Source organism: Mastomys coucha, unplaced genomic scaffold, assembly GCF_008632895.1.
Source record: "Mastomys coucha isolate ucsf_1 unplaced genomic scaffold, UCSF_Mcou_1 pScaffold12, whole genome shotgun sequence".
Classification (NCBI taxonomy): Eukaryota; Metazoa; Chordata; class Mammalia; order Rodentia; family Muridae; genus Mastomys; species Mastomys coucha.
The window spans coordinates 15253961-15269986 of record NW_022196894.1 but is presented as its reverse complement, the minus strand read 5'-3'; the positions used below and the strand labels follow the sequence as shown (position 1 = coordinate 15269986).

At 49.5% G+C, this 16026-nt stretch overlaps 1 protein-coding gene across 4 annotated transcripts in view; it reads right to left on the bottom strand.

Moving 5' to 3' along the window:
* The window catches only part of Txnrd2 (thioredoxin reductase 2), a 50950-nt gene that overhangs the window by 21355 nt on the left and 13569 nt on the right, over positions 1-16026 (bottom strand). For all 4 annotated transcript variants that reach the window (XM_031363363.1, XM_031363365.1, XM_031363364.1 and 1 more), the window contains exons 8-11: positions 15698-15768; positions 5219-5238; positions 4360-4451; positions 2735-2909 (exon numbers count right to left, since the gene is read on the bottom strand). In XM_031363363.1, the coding sequence (XP_031219223.1) occupies positions 2735-2909; positions 4360-4451; positions 5219-5238; positions 15698-15768 (358 nt within the window). The remainder of the gene's footprint in view (positions 1-2734; positions 2910-4359; positions 4452-5218; positions 5239-15697; positions 15769-16026) is intronic.

The following is a 16026-nucleotide window of genomic DNA, read 5'->3' as shown; positions in this document are numbered from 1 at the left end:
TTCCAATCAGCCTGGACTACGTGTATGTAGAGAGGCCCTGTCTCAAAAACCAAATCAAACAAGCAAAACAACAAAGACGGTTCTGTGTACCCTCAGGGAGCTACAGAGAGCCTTGAGGTGGGGCAAGAACACAGCTGTCTCCTCACTGCTTAGAAAGGTCTAACACAGCCAGGCAGTGGTGGTGCACTGCTGTGAACACTCTTAATCCCAGCACACAGGAGGCAGAGGCAGGAGGATTTCTGTGAGCTCCAGGACAACCAGAGATACACAGAGAAACCCTATCTCAAAAAACAAAAAAGCAAAAAACCCACAAAACAGAGGTTTAAGATAAACCAGACACTTTAAGGTCTAAGATGTCACCTAATCTTTTGTACTGTTCGTAATGAACTTATTTAAAAATTAATTTTCACAATGTGACTAAGAACATTCTCTTTGGCGAGTGGTCACTTTGGCTAAGGAGATGCTGGGGCACTCAGATGCACACTCACACCCCTCTCCTGTGTCTCTGTATGACCCACGGGTCCATCTCCTCTGGATTCAACTTCATTTTCTTTTTCCATTTTTCAAGACAGGGTTTCAGCATGTAGCCCTGGCAGTCCTGGAACTCAGTCTATAGACCAGGCTGGCCTCGAACTCAAACAAATCTGCCTCGCTCTGTCTTCTTAGTGCACCGCTGCTGCATGGCTCTCATTCTGATTTCTACACATTTGAACAACGAAGGGAAAAGTTTATCCAGAAGCACATTGCTCTGTGATACAGCCCTGTTCCTTAGGAAGCCCCAGTCTGGGGCCTACTGTGCCCCAAACTCCTCTGGTACACCTAGAGACCACCTGCCTCATTGAGATGGAGCCAAAGAGGCATCTGAAGGTGATCTAGTTCTGACCCCTGGCTCACATCAGGCAGACCCCAGAGACCCAAATATTCTGGGACAAAGCGGTGAGATCAGTCTCTATTGTTCCAGGCATTCCCTCTGTCAGTGTGCTGGGAAAAATAGAGGCCCGAACTAGAACGCACTCACACGGAGGCAGGCAGGGATGTTCACATGGGAAAACGCTCTGTGAACGTTACCCTCACCAATGAGGACCATGGTGCTCCATGGGGACCCCAATCACTGTGGCCACAGTGCCCGTGACAGGAATGGCATCTTGGATTTCTGTTCTCCCCATTGACTTCTGGTTGAGCCTCCACAACCTTCTTCACTAGACCCAGGCCCCAGAGGCATTCCCCTGGCTACCCCCTCCTTCTCCCTAGTAGGATCTACCTAGGGAGGCCATATATCTAGCAAAGCTAAGTAATAGTAGTCAGCTAAGTATATAGCCTCACCTGCTAGGCCTTCACCCCATGAAAAACTGGGCCTACCATTCATGGAAAGGAGAAGGATGAGAGCAGGGCTGTGTAGCAACAGCCAAGGCACACGTGCTGGTGTGAAGCCCTGGGCCTGGGCCATGCTAGGCAAGCCCCTGGTAAAGACCCACGGCCTCTGGCCTGTATCTGAACAGCTGGCCTGTGGACACTTGCATTCACTGCAATATCACTGACAATAACGAAAAGGTGAAAGCAGCTTGCATGTCCATCAACAGCTGGATGGACAAACAAAACTGTTCAGCCTTGAAGAGGAAGGAAATTATGACACATGCTAGCACACGGATAAACCTTGAGGACATTATGATAAGTGACTCAGGCCAGGAACAAAAAGGTAAATGCTGTATGAGTCCATTTATGAGTTCCTGGAGTCAATAAATTAAGATAGAAAGTGGAGTGGTGGGCCTGGGCAGGAGGAAGCTGGTATGCTGTAAGTAAGGGATGTCAGAGCAGGACAACGCTCTGCAAACAGACGGTGGTGGTGACTGCACAGTAGTGTGAACACCCTTAATGCCACTGAGCTAGACACCAAGTAATTAAAATAGAACAGTCTATATTATACATGACCACAATTTCTTTTTTTTGTTTGTTTTTGTTCTTGTTTTTGTTTTTCGAGACAGGGTTTCTCTGTATAGCCCTGGCTGTCCTGGAACTCACTTTGTAGACCAGGCTGGCCTTGAACTCAGAAATCTGCCTGCCTCTGCCTCCCAAGTGCTGGGATTAAAGGCGTGCGCCACTACCACCCAGCACTACATAACATTTTCATGAGAAAAACAACTGGCTTAAATCAGACATGGTGGTGCACACCTATAATCCCAGTACTTGGGAAGCAGAGACAGGAAGATCAGGAGTTCAAGTTCATCCTTGGGTACATAAGGAGTGTGAGGTTATCTTGGGCTATGTGAGACGCTGCCTCAAAGTGAAGAAACAAACAAACAAACAAACCTAGCTTGAATTTACAATGTTAATAAAGCAAACATCTAATTCATTAAAGATAAATCTATCAATGTTTAAGCCCTAGAGGGAGTCTCTAGGTTTTATATTGAAGCCTTATAAACAATCTGTGAAGGGTTATAAAAGGCCTCACATACCTTTGCTAAATGATGGCACTAACAAATCTCTTCTGTGATTTGCATTTCCAGAGAATCATATGGCAATGGGAAAAGAAATAGAAGGACAGTATGTCTGGGACAGCCAGGTGTGGACAGTTTGTCCATAAGCTTCCACAGTAGCCTGCAAGGTGTACCAGGCAGTGACCAACCTGCTTAGGAGCCAGCATAATGGAGGATCCAGGAGGTGAAGACCCTTCTTCCAAGGAAATGTGGCTTTCTTGAGCTAGAGACAGTGTGTGTGTGGCTTGCTGCATCCTTACCTATGGCCCACAGGACAGTGTCAAACGTGTCTGTGCCCTCCTTGCCAGAAGCATGATCCTTCCAAGTGGCCTGCAATTGGTTAGTTGGGAGTTTTCTGATGAGGGAGGGGACACAGCCTTTCAGGAACCGGGTGCCATGTGACTCCATGTGCTCTGTGACCAAAGATGACATTTGCTGCAAAGCACAAAGAGACACCACAAGGATTAGGTCACTATTGGCAACAGGCACTGAGAGGCCCCAACCTCCGCCTTGCTCTCAATGCTTTGGTGGGGTCCCAAAAGGGTTCTGCCCAGAGAAGAAGGCAGGGTGCCCACTACCCCCACCTCTGGGTCCCCTTGCCAGAGGAGCTCTCAGCTACCTCTTGGCTCTCAGACCCCAAGAGTGCTGTGAGGACCTATTCAGCCTTCAGCCTCCTCTCTGGGTCACGGGATCCAGATCCCATGGGATCATGCCTCATTTCATCTAGACGGCTTTCCACTCCCCACCCAGTCCCCACCAACTGTCACCAACACCCGCTCACTGCCCTCAGGAGGCTGGGGGTTGGGGGTGGGAGGCTGTCAGAAGACTCTGATTCCCAAGAAATGCAGAGACAGCAGTGCAGGCCCAGACTGGGGACTGGCAAAGGTGTTGCAACCACCTCCTTGCCCAAGGGTCCCATGTCTCCCCAGCCTAGCTGCAGCTGAGGCCAGTTCCCAGGCCAACAGTACAGACTAGACACAGCTTCTTAAAGGACACAGAAATCACCATTTAAATCCTGTGGCATCTGCCTCGCAAGATGGTTCATTCACGCTGGACTATGTGTAGGAGGAGCCCTTTATATCAGGGACCACATCTCAATTTGTCCAAACAAAGGACCTGCCTCATTAGCTGCCTACCACTCTACATGCCAGCAGATGCCTGATGGACTCAGACAGGCAGGTCTCTAAGGGGAATCACGGGGCTGTTCAGTACCTGGTGGGTCTGTTACCACATGGCCTGAGACTGCAGCCATTATCTCTAAAGGTCCCTTTACATCTGTACCCTGTCGGCTGCCAACATATCCCCTGGCAGCAGGATACTCAGAGACCCTCCAGATGTTGTGTCCCTGTAGAGGGACTTGGTATGTACACCTTCAGCTATGGTGGCAGAGCTTTAGGATGAAGCTACACACTCAGCTACATGAGATGGAAAGACATTGATGGGGTAGGGTGATGGGGCCAGGAGTCATGGGACCATGGTTCCAGTTCATTCTATCTTCAGGTGACTTAATAGGCTTCTGTAACCAGAGTTTAACATGACTGGGACTGAACTATCATTGGTAGAGGACACAGAATATTTGACATCTCAGTCATAACCTCAAACTTAGTTTTAACGAACGGCTTATTTGGGGCGATAGGGCTTGAAATGCAGCTCAGGCTAGCTTCCACTCTTGGACTCAGATGATCTCTCTGCCTCAGCCTCTCAAGTGCCAGGAATATAGGCTGGTGCCAAGATTCCTGGCTTTTAAGGAACTGTTTCTGAGGATTTAGGCCTCTCCCCAAGGCCATACCTACACCTGCTTGGGGCAGGGTAAGGTAGCCAAACAAGTGTATGGCCTCATAGGAGAAGCAGAGCCCAGATAGGAGTAGGGGCTCCTGGGCACTACCTGGTCAAAGCCTCGGAGAGGGATGCTGCGCATCATGACAGTGGTATCCAGTCCAATCCCAGTGAGGAAGCCAGCACACTCTAGGGCCACATCTTCAGCAGCAGGCTAAGGCATCCTAACTGACTGTGAGAGGGAACTGAGGGGCAAAAGACCCTGGGGCCTGCTCTAACAGCCCAGGGTCCCGTGTCCCTGCTTAGCACCAGAAAAGGCCTCTGATAAAAGCTACCGAGATCCCCTAACCCCAGGCGTCAAGGGCATAAAGCTGCCAGCCCCAGCTTCAAGCTCTCCCAATAGCACCCACAGGCCAGATAGGTTTATGCCTCCATGGGGCTTCCATCTGGCTCTGGTGTTTTATCTCAGCCTCCAGGAGAGAGGGTGGAGATTCAGTGGCGAGCTGCTAGCCAGACCCCGGGAGAAGAGCCTTGTGGGTAGAGCCACAGAGCACTGCCTGTGGCCTGTGCTCCTATGTTCAGCCTGAGACTCCAGTTGGGGCTTTCATCTTCCCTCCCACATCCTGTCCTGACCCCAAGCCCCTCAGGATTCCCCTCTTGACCCTTCCTGATCTGACTGCTTCTCCCGAAGGAATGAGGTCAGATCAGGGCTGCTCTCCAGGGAGATGCTCATCACAGCCTTCCTGACCGCCTTACAGCCCTCTCCAGCTGCCCCAGCCGGCTTAGTGTGAGGCTCAGGAAGTGGTAGTCTTCAAAGGTCAGACTCAAACAGTTCCCTGGGCCCAAGCCCCTCCTAACAGGTCCAGCTGAGTCCCCACACAGGAAAGCAAAGTCTCTTCTGGGAGCGAGAAGGGAAAGGGGCAAGCATCCTTCCTGAAGATGGCCATCTGCACTTTGGCAAAGGATACAACTGGCTCCAACCACCAACCTGCAGAGAAAACCAGCAGAGAGCACACTAAGTGAGTACCAGCAAGGCCACATGCTGTTGTTCCAAGGCTGGGACAAAGATGAGCCCCACAGCCTTCATACCAGGTACTCATAAGCCAATGAGAGTGGAAGCAGACAGGTGATACTGAGGTACAGAACCCACTTCCCAACAGCTACAGCTATGAAACACAACACGACAAACAGTGCGACTGGACCAGCAAATTGCCTGGTGCTGAAGGAGTACATGGTCAGTGATAAATGACACCTGTCTTGTGAAGAGCCTGGGCAGACCCAGGCCCTGGGAGACATGTTGAAAGATGTCCCTCAGAAGCACACAATTTCTTTCTGAGCACAGGTGACTCTTGTCTTAGGCTCCTCAGAACCTCTTGAGCCAGGATGGAAGCAGGGATGACTCAGGACACCGAGAGGACCAGAATGGCGACAGGGGTTTATGGGAAGCAGAAGCTATGACCAGGGCCCATGACTATCTGCCTAACCCTACAACACCTGGGTCCAGGGCTGAGAGATCATCCCCCTGCCTCCCTGCCCGAGCCAGGACATGACACTGTGATCCACCAGAAATAGTCATTTTAATGCTCTCTTGTGGCCAGCTCCATACTCCACATACGTGTACAGGCATTCACACATACATACACATATGTGTACACATACAGAAACATGCAAACATGAAAAGTCCTTTGCATGCACATACACACTATAAACACACTGGCATAGACATGTAGTCACACACACCTGCCCACATTCTCTCATATGCACACCCACGAAAACACACAGGCACATATGCGCACACTCATGCAAAAGGACTAAGGAAAAGAGGATTCTCAGCCAGGGCGGCTGCACGTGGGTGGGCTCGTCAGATCACCCCTTCAGTCTTTGAACAAGAGCAGGTGATGTAAGGATGGATAAGCCTGATGTCAGTACTAATCCTGGCAAGTACTAATGATATAATTCCATTTCAAAAAGCGGCGGATCCCTCAGAATACTTGTGCAGGTGCCCTGCGGGAACCATCTGGCATGCGGCTCTGCACAGAAGCTGTGGACAGAACCACACTTACTGGCTGAGGACAAGATGGCCCCAGCTGGTCATATAACCCCACTCAGCATGTGATGAATATGGACAGGGGATCCTGTGATCCCCAGTAGGCCAGGAGAACAGAGGTGCTTTCCAGGCCTCTGGAAACATCCCTACACATGCCCACACAGAGGAGATGCTTTCCAAAGTATAAAGCCTAACACTTTTGCATTTGATGTATACAGTGAGAGCTCTGAGCCACTTAAGATATGAAACTATGAGTTACTTGAGCTGCAAACAGAATTGAGCCGCTTTGATCATCCTGTCTCACCTGTAGGATGTAAGAAGGTCTGTGCGCATCCGACAAGCAGTGTCTCTGCTCTCAACTTCTTAAAAAGCAGTACCTAGCCCACACCTCCCAACAAACTATGGAGACCCCATCCATGTGGGGCAACATCAGTGTAGCCCTTCTGTTGATGACTGGGCCTCTCTATTATCTCAAACTCTCTTCAGACGCTCCCCAAGCCAGCTGTAGCTCCCACCCCCCTTTCAAGGCCCTCCTACCACATTGCTGGGCATGAAGCAAGCAGTCTCCTGGATCTGATTCTGTTTCTGCAGTCCACGTGTGCTCTAGCCTCCCACAAAGCAGGCTGGGTGCAGGAGATGGGTGGGCGGGCAGCCAGGGATCACCATCTGCTCCAGCGGAGCATCATGAGCACCACAGACCTCCTTCTGAGGTGGCCCCATAACAGGAGGTGGGGTATCATTTCCCAGGTGCCTCCAGCCCTCAGGCTACCAAGTCCAAATTGCCAACTCCAGAGCACACACAGGAAAGATAGACACCCACAGGCAGGCGCATTCCTGGGGGTGGGGGAGTCTTGAGAGTGTGCATTGAGATCTCTACGAAAGCTGGCATCTTGCTTGAATGGACAGTGACCTTGGGCCATTTGTTTTATGAGCTATGATGACAGTCAGCATTGGTTTTCTTACTCCGCCTCTCCCTCTAATTGACCAATTAATGGGACTGTTTATTCTTTGAAAGATGAACACAAGAACTCCAAGGACTGAGGTTCTAGGAATGGCCATGTATGTCAATAATCCCAGCATTCAGGAAGTGGAGGTAGGAGGATCATAAATTCAAGGCCAACTTGAGCTACACAGTGAGGTTTGAAGCCAGCCTGGACCTTGCCTTTAAAAAAAAAACAAAAACAAAAACAAAAAGCAGAGACAAAACATGAAGCTTCCAGATCTTGAGTCAGTTCCCAAAGAGAGGCTGTCAGCTGTAGGTTGGCTTCTACTGGCCATGCTCATCCAGGACCAGCTACAAAGGCACAGTGACCAGTGCAGCTGCAGCCTGGAGACAGCAGTGGTGGAAGTCTGAAGGGTGGTTTGGAAGCCCGGGACTTAACATTTAAAAACCAGAGCCCAGATCTTTGCTCAACCAGTAGTCACTATCCTATACCCTGGCAGACTTGAACTCCATTTGCATGGGGGGGGGGCACGAGACACAGGGGGGTGTCTCTGTGCCTCTTAGTGTGCCAGCATTCTCCATGGATGCAGGACTACCATGAGATTAGTCTAATCACAGGGTGGCTTGCTTGTCAGAATTGAAAGCAGGAGGAAGCAGACACAAGGGCATTAACACAGACCTGCGAAGCTAGGCTTACAGTCTGCCTCTCAGCCTGCGGGACCCTAATCTTTCCAGGAGGCTCACCCACACAAGTGACAGCCTCACAAGAGCACCTGGCTCCCTGGAATACTACCAGTCCAGGAAGTACCAGTCAAACCCGTGGAGCTCCAGACACTCCATGAAAGCGGCACTTGAGAGGAGATGCCACAATCCTGCATCCCAGTGGAGCTGGCTCCAGATCTGCCTCGACCTGCCAGCAGCACCCGACCCCTGGGGGGTCTAACCCCCACCCCCCCCCAAGCCCTGGGTAGTAGAAGCTACCCAAGGCCCTTGCCCCACACACACAAACAAGCAGAAAAGCTAAGAATCAAGTCCTAGGCTGATGGCTGCTCTCCCTTCTGCTACACCAGACTATCACACGAAATAGAAACAGAAGCTAAGCAGAAAATGAGAATACTATGCAGCCATGATTCTAAGTGGCTCTTCTAGGTAAAATATGCCTTCCCATCTCCTGTGCTTAAGATGGGAAAAAAATGGACACATTACCTTGGCCAGCTTCCTGACTTTATGAGGGTCAGAACCAAGCTACTTCCATGACCAACTCTGACGACAGCATTAAATGAGCCTATTATAAAAACACTCTAGTGCTGCTGACTCACACTTGTAGTCACAGCATGCGGGAAAGCGAGACCGGATGGGGTGGGATTGACACGCAATTGAGGCTGGCTTGGGTGGCACAGTAGATTCTAGACTAGCCTGCACTAGAAACCCTATCTCAAAACACAAAACACCATCTCAGCTTCATAGTGCCCAGAGACACAAAGCCTCAGGTTGGCAAGAGCACGTGGGAGTGAACAGTCATGGGCACATAATGTGGCTGGCGTGTCATGGGCACACAGTGTGGCTGGTGAGTACCAGGACACTCTGAATGGCACAGACAGCAGTGGAAGAGGTCAGCCCCAGGCGCTATATAAGGGGACCTGAAGCTGTGGGAGGGGACTCAGCCCCTGGGTCTCAGGTACCGTGTGGGAGAAGCTGCTGAGCCAGGGGCTCACTCACTGGTCAGCCTGCTGGAGGCAACAGGATGTCGAATGGGGTGACTGGGGACCCTGGTTCATGGTTTGGGTATCTAAAGTACAGAAGAAGGGTCAAGAATGCTGGGCCTGGTCAGTTGGGAGTCAGACTTGAGAATCTATGGAGCACAGAGGCTTCCTGGGCGTGTGGGGATGCAGAGAGACAGCCTGATCTACAGGGTTAGAGGCAGGGCTAGCTCTTGCTACTCCCTTGTCACTACACACCCTGATTCAAGCCTATGAATCCCAATGCCAAGTCCAACCTCCCTAACGCAGGGTTAAGGAGCAAGCTCATCTTTACAGCTTCATCCTCCCATCGCCAGGGCCTTGCTCTATCAGTGGGACCACAGGGCACCAGTCACCTTCCACACCTGCACTGCCCGTGGTGCCTGCCACAGTACCCACTGTCTCACCACCCGCTTTCCCCAGAGGGGCTCTGTGTTCTGGCCTCCCTCCTCCAACTGAAAAAGCAGGCCTGACACACACTGGTGGTTGGGTGACCAAGGCTGGGCAGGTGCCAACTTGCAGTCCTACCCTGAGCCCCATACCGCTCATCCTCAGCACTCTAAGGTAAGACAGGGGGTCTGAAGCTACCTCTGCAAGCTCAGCGGCCATAGCTTCATCTCACCATGAAGCCACTAGCACCCCGGTTCTAGCCAGCTGCTCTATCAGCTGACAGGTGTGGCCACCTTGGCCAGCACCCAGCTGCAGGGTGAAGGTTATCACATCTCCTACAGACAGGGCTCAGACATAAGTGCCTCATCTCTGCCATCTGGCCAGCCCTGGGTTCTCTGAGACCCAGATGTCATGTTCGGAGGAAAGGGACCCCTCATTTGATGCCCAGGGGCAAAGGCAGTGGGAGGTAATCCTGGGAGCCCAGATAGGTGTCATCACCATGCTGAGCTCAGCTTCCCTTATGACTAGGTGCTGTTAATCCCCACTCCCCATATACAGGCAGTAGGAAATAAGTCCTGGCTGCCGCCCCGCCAAGTAAACAAAAGAAAAAAAGCATGCTAAATGTTCTGCGGATCCCACCAAAGGTCTGGAGCTATACCATATAGATGGTTCTCCCTTAGCAAGCATCATTCAGCAGACAGTGCTCACGGCAGGCCCGAGCCCAGAGGTGCCATGCACCCTTGGCTGCTGACCTGGCCTCCTAGATGAGCCATGTCAACGTGTCACCCGGCTCTGGAAGGCACCCCGGGGCCATAGGGACAGCCCTGGGATCCATATTAATTTCAGTTCCATTTTAAAGGCGAGTTAAAATAAACACAGGGGATATTTATAAGGCAAATAAATCTAGCAGAAACAGCCCCTCCAAGTGTGAGCAGGGCCTCCCCCTCTGCCCCAGCCCAAGCTGATAAAATACAGAAATGCTACTGTAGACCCTCCAGGCTTATTTTGACTGCGCAGAGGAATGTAACATGTAAACACTGCCTCCCCTGCCGCACTGTTACAACTTGCATTAACAGCCCGGACAAAGCCGCATTTTCACAGAAGCATCGTACAGGGATATATCTCCAGCTTAATTTTAAAAAAAAAAAACCATTTCCTCACATAAATCATGTTCAGAACTAAACGGGTGACTGATGCACCACAAACACTTTTTTCTTAAACAATAACATACCTAGATTCCATCTACACGAAGGAGCTTAAAAAAAAAAACCAAAAAACTCTAAATGTTTTTTTCCTGAAGAAAATAAACATTGCAGTTTTGTTCCTGACTAAAATACCTGTGGTCATATCTTACCAGCTGAGCCAGCTGCCCCCAGCGCATAGTCACAGGGAAGAGGTCCCACCCCTAAGCTACTGGGGACGGGAGTTGGGGGTGCTTTATTGCTGGGCTGTACTGTTGCATAGCATTAGGTCAGCTTCCCAGAAATGGGCCTGAATAGAACTCAGAAAATTCCGGCCTTTGGAGACATAGCTTTAGACATGGCCTTCAGAGCCAGAACAACTTGAGCCCAGGAAGGGGATCAGACTAGACAAGAGAGGGGCAGGGAAGGCTAGCCTCCAGGACCACTGCATCTCCAGGGTTGCTCATGGAGGGTCCAGCACAGAGCATTATGGAAAGGCAGCAGAGTGAGAGGCACCCAAACAATCAGGGCAAAGGAAACAGAGGTGAGTGAGGCAGGCTTAGCAGCTATGAGCAGCATTGCTGCTTGCAGACAGGCCGAGGGTGATGCAGGCACTGTGGCAATCCAACTCCACAGGCAAGGGCAACCAGGCCCCAAACATAAAAAAACATCCAGCCAGAGGTGACAACCAAACCAAACCAAAAGCCATGCTGGAGGCGGGACAGGCCCTTCTGAACATGTAATAAATCTAAAAGCCATTAAGAGCAAAGAGAGATTTAGGTTACATCTAAAGGGGAAAGAAACCATTTGTACATCTATAAGTTACAAAGAATCTTTATGGTGTGCAATACAGGACCATCTCTGATATTTGAACCAGCTGGAAGATAAAGAAGAGATGAGGGGAGGGGGGACCCAGCCAGATACAAGGCTAAGGACCACAGTGTTATCCACACAGAGACACTCTGAATTTCAGAGGAGGCTAGGAAATACATGAAAAGGTGACCCATGGAATCAAAGTATGTTCAACCTAGCAGACAGACAAAGCTAGAAAAACAGACAAGGGGTTGAGGCTGGAGCTCAGTAGGAGAGGGCCTGTTTCCTGGTATAAAGCCCTGGGTCAAGTCCAGATCTCTCCACACCTAGGAATTATTATGGTCTAAAAGACAATGCTAATTGCTGACATAAAAATTAAAACTTTGGGTGGGGTTGCCTCTCAGTGGTAGAACATTTCCATAGAATGTGTAAGGGCCTGGCTTTTGTCCTCAGTTCTGAAAATAAATTTAAAAAATAAGAAGAATTTGAGAAGTAGAGGTAGTGGCACTACACTTTCGGCAAGCTGAAGCAGGAGAATCACAAATGTGAGGTCAATCTGGGCAGCATAGTAAGTTCCAGATCAACTATACTCCATTGTGAGGCTGTCTAAAACAAACAAACAAACAAATAAAAAACTGGGAGGGGCAATGACTGGACTGTAAAAAAATAAAAGTAATTTTAAAAAAAACCTAAGTAAATGCATAAATATTCAAAAAAGTCAGAAGACAAAAGGCAGGGGCTGGAGAGATGGCTCAGTGTTCTAGAGTACTTGAGGCGCTTGCAGAGAGGACTTGGGTTGGATTCCCAGCACCCACAGGGTGGCTTATAATCACCCATAACTCCAGTTCCAGGGGGACTGGTGCCCTCTTCTGACCTCCATGGGTATCAGGCATTATGTAGTACACAGACATACAGACAAGACAAAACCACTCATACAGATACATAATCTCTTTACAAAAGGCAATTCACAGGTTGGGCAGTGGTGTCACACACCTTTAATCTCATCACTCAGGAGACAGAGAACAACCCCATCTACAGAGTGAATTCCAGGACATGAGCTGCACAGAGAAACCCTGTCTCAACAAACAAACAAACAAGGCAAATCACAGTCTGGTGATCCAGTGGAAGTCATCATGCGTCAATAAGAACTCAGCCTCAGTGTGAGGGAGGGACTATGGGCAACCGTGACAGTCACGCATTGGGAATGAGAAGAGGGACATTCCATTCTGTGTCTTAAAAAAAAAAAAAAAGCTGTCAATGCCCATGTTATGGGAATGAGGGGGAAACCGGCAGCAGTGCACAGGGGACAAGAAGACAGCCAGTCTGTCAGCAAAGGCCCTTGGACTCAACTTTTCTGCTTCTAGGAGAGACTGCCTTAGTAGGTGTACGTACACTAAGATCACTGTTCTTCAAATGTGAAGGTGCAGTAACATGGACCCTGGTGTACCACCAGTGAGAACACACCAGTGGGAACACCACCAGTGGGAACACCACCAGTGAGAACACCACCACTGGGAAGACCACCAGTGGGAACACCACCAGTGGGAAGACCACCAGTAAGAACACCACCAGTGAGAACACCACCAGTGGGAACACCACCAGTGAGAACACCACCAGTGGGAACACCACCAGTGAGAACACCACCAGTGGGAACACCACCAGTGGGAACACCACCAGTAAGAACACCATCAGTGAGAACACCACCAGTGGGAATACCACCAGTGAGAACACCACCAGTGGGAACACCACCAGTGGGAAGACCACCAGTGAGAACACCACCAGTGGGAACACCACCAGTGGGAACACCCACCACCAGTGGGAACACCACCAGTGAGAACACCACCAGTGAGAACACCACCACTGGAAAGACCACCAGTGAGAAGACCATCAGTGGGAAGACTACCAGTGGGAAGACCACTAGTGGAAACACAGTACTGAACTACTGAAGGAAGTCTGAAAAGCATAATTCCCTTCCAGGACAACAATTCCACTGTTAGACTCAAGAGAGTGGAGAGTGGGATTCAGGTCAACATCCATGTATCCACTTCATGGCGATGCAGTTCACCCTGCCTGTCCATGGATGAGTAGATAAACAAAATGTGAGATGCTGGTGTGTTATGTCTCAGCTGTAAAAAAAAAAAAAAGAAGGAAGGGCCAGGCAGCTGGTTCACAGGTAAAGGCGCATGCTGCCAAGCCAAGTTCTATCCCCAGAACCCACATGATGGAAGGACAGAACCCACATGATGGAAGGACAGAATCCACATGATGGAAGGACAGAACCGATTCTTGAAGTTGTTCTCTAACATGTACATGTGTGTCATACCATAAGTGTATGTGTATGTATAAATAAATAAAGCAATAATTTTTTTTTTTTTGGCTTTTCAAGACAGAGTTTCTCTATATAGCCCTGGCAGTCCTGGCAGTCCTGGAACTCACTTTGTAGACCAGGCTGGCATCAAACTCAGAAATCCGCCTGCCTCTGCCTCCCAAGCGCTGGGATTAAAGGCATGCGCCACCACCGCCCGGAGTTTTTTGTTTTTTTTTTTTTTAAGGAAAAAGCAGCCAAGCATGATGGAGCATGCCTATAATTCCAGAAGCCAGTTGGTACAGACAGAAGGATCAGAAGTGCAAGGTCATTTTTGTCTACACTGAGTTCAAAGCCAGTCTAAGCTATATGAGCCCCTGTCTCAAAAGAAAGAAGCTGGGCCAGTGACATGGCTCAGCAGGTAAAGATGCTAACAACCAGCTCAACAACCCAATCTTGACCTCTGAACCCACAGGGTAGAAGAACATCAACTCCTGTGAGTGGTCCTCTGGGCTCCACATGCACAGCCCCACACTAAACAGATAAACAAACAGTGTGGGCCAGATGAGCTGGCCCAGTGCAAGAGCAAAAGCACTACCTGTGCAAACCTGGAGACCTGAGCTCAGTCCACAGAATCCATACAAAGGTAGAAGAGACAATCAGATTCCACATTATCTTCTGACATCTGCAAATGCACTGTGGCACACACACACACACACACACGCACATGCACACACACACATACATACACACATGCATACACATGCACACACACACACCCGCACACCCATGCATGCACACATGCACACACATGCACGCACACACACACACACACACATACACACACATATGCAATAATAAGTTTTTGGTTTTCTTTTTTTGTTTGTTTTTGTTTGTTTTTAAGGGTCTTTTTATTTATTTATTTTATTTATTTATATGAATACACTCGTAGCTGTCTTCAGCCACAGCAGTAGAGGGCATTGAATCCCATTACAGATGGTTGTGAGCCACCATGTGGTTGCTGGGAATTGAACTCAGGACTTCTGGAAGGGCAGTCAGTGCTCTTAACTGCAGAGCCATCTCTCCAGCCCTGTTTTTAAGGATCTTGACAGCTAGGCATGATGAGGTGCTCACACCTTTAATCTTAGAACTTGGGAGACAGAGGCAGGTAGAGCTCTGTGAGTTTGAGGTCAGTGTGGTTTACATAGCAAACTCCAGGACAGCCAGGATTACACAGAGACCCTGTCCCAAGACAACAACAACAAAGGAGCTTGGAGCTAGGAATATAGATTCCAAGACAGAGTACTTGCCTAGCATTAGCGAAGCCCTAGGTTCAATCCCAAGTGCCATGGGTTTAGGGGCAGTGTCTTTCATATGCTCCAACACATAGAAATTAGAAATCTGCGCTCTCTGAAATAAATCCAGTTCATACATATACATTAAATCCTCACACCTCTCCAACATACACACCACTTACACCTACATGTACGCATATTTGCAAGCATACATATGTGCACATGCACACATTCAAGTGCACATGCCAGCTCACCACTGGGTTACTGTTTTCCACTAGTGTTTGCTTGAAAATGCACAAGGGCATTGAACAGCTATCAAGCAAGCCTCTGCCGCCCTCTCGTGGCCACTCGGGTCCCTGCAAGCAGGAAGTCTGTACAACACGGGAGCTGGCTGCATCCAGTATCCAAGAATAGAAGAGCTCTGGGCAGGCTGGCATATTTAGCACATGTGTTCTCACCTCCACACCTGGCCATAGCTTGGAGCATGCTCAATGCACAAAGCAGACATGAGAGGAGATGATCTGCTATACCAAGCCACAGGGGATGCTGCTGACAGCCACTGCCCTGTATCATGAACAGCCGACTCTATCTGTAACCCTCATGTTATCGCCTTCGAGACAGTCATGGGACGTGGGGTCTACAAAGGGCTGTCTTTCCTTCTTTTAGAGAACGACCTTCTGGCTCCAGGAGGAGAAGAAAGCAGATACACCAGCATGACATACCCCAGGCCTTACGTTTTCCCAGGAGACTCCTTCAGCCAGAAGATGTCGTCACTTGTGATTCCATATTCCAGGGCTCCTTTGACCTATGGAGAAAGAGAGGACTCATGTGATAAGACTGCCATTGGCATGTCCCTGGGGTTTCTGAAAAAGCAACCTCCATTCTGCAGTTCTGGGGTTCTCTCAATCCCATGAGGGGAGAGTTTCCTTGTTGGATATCTTCAGGGTGTGTCTCTTTGGAGATAGGAGGTGACTCTGCACATTATGTCTGGTGCTAGAAGTACTGGGCTCTTTCCCAGGAAAGCAGGAGTGGCAGCTCCATCCTCTTTTTTTTTTTTTTTTTT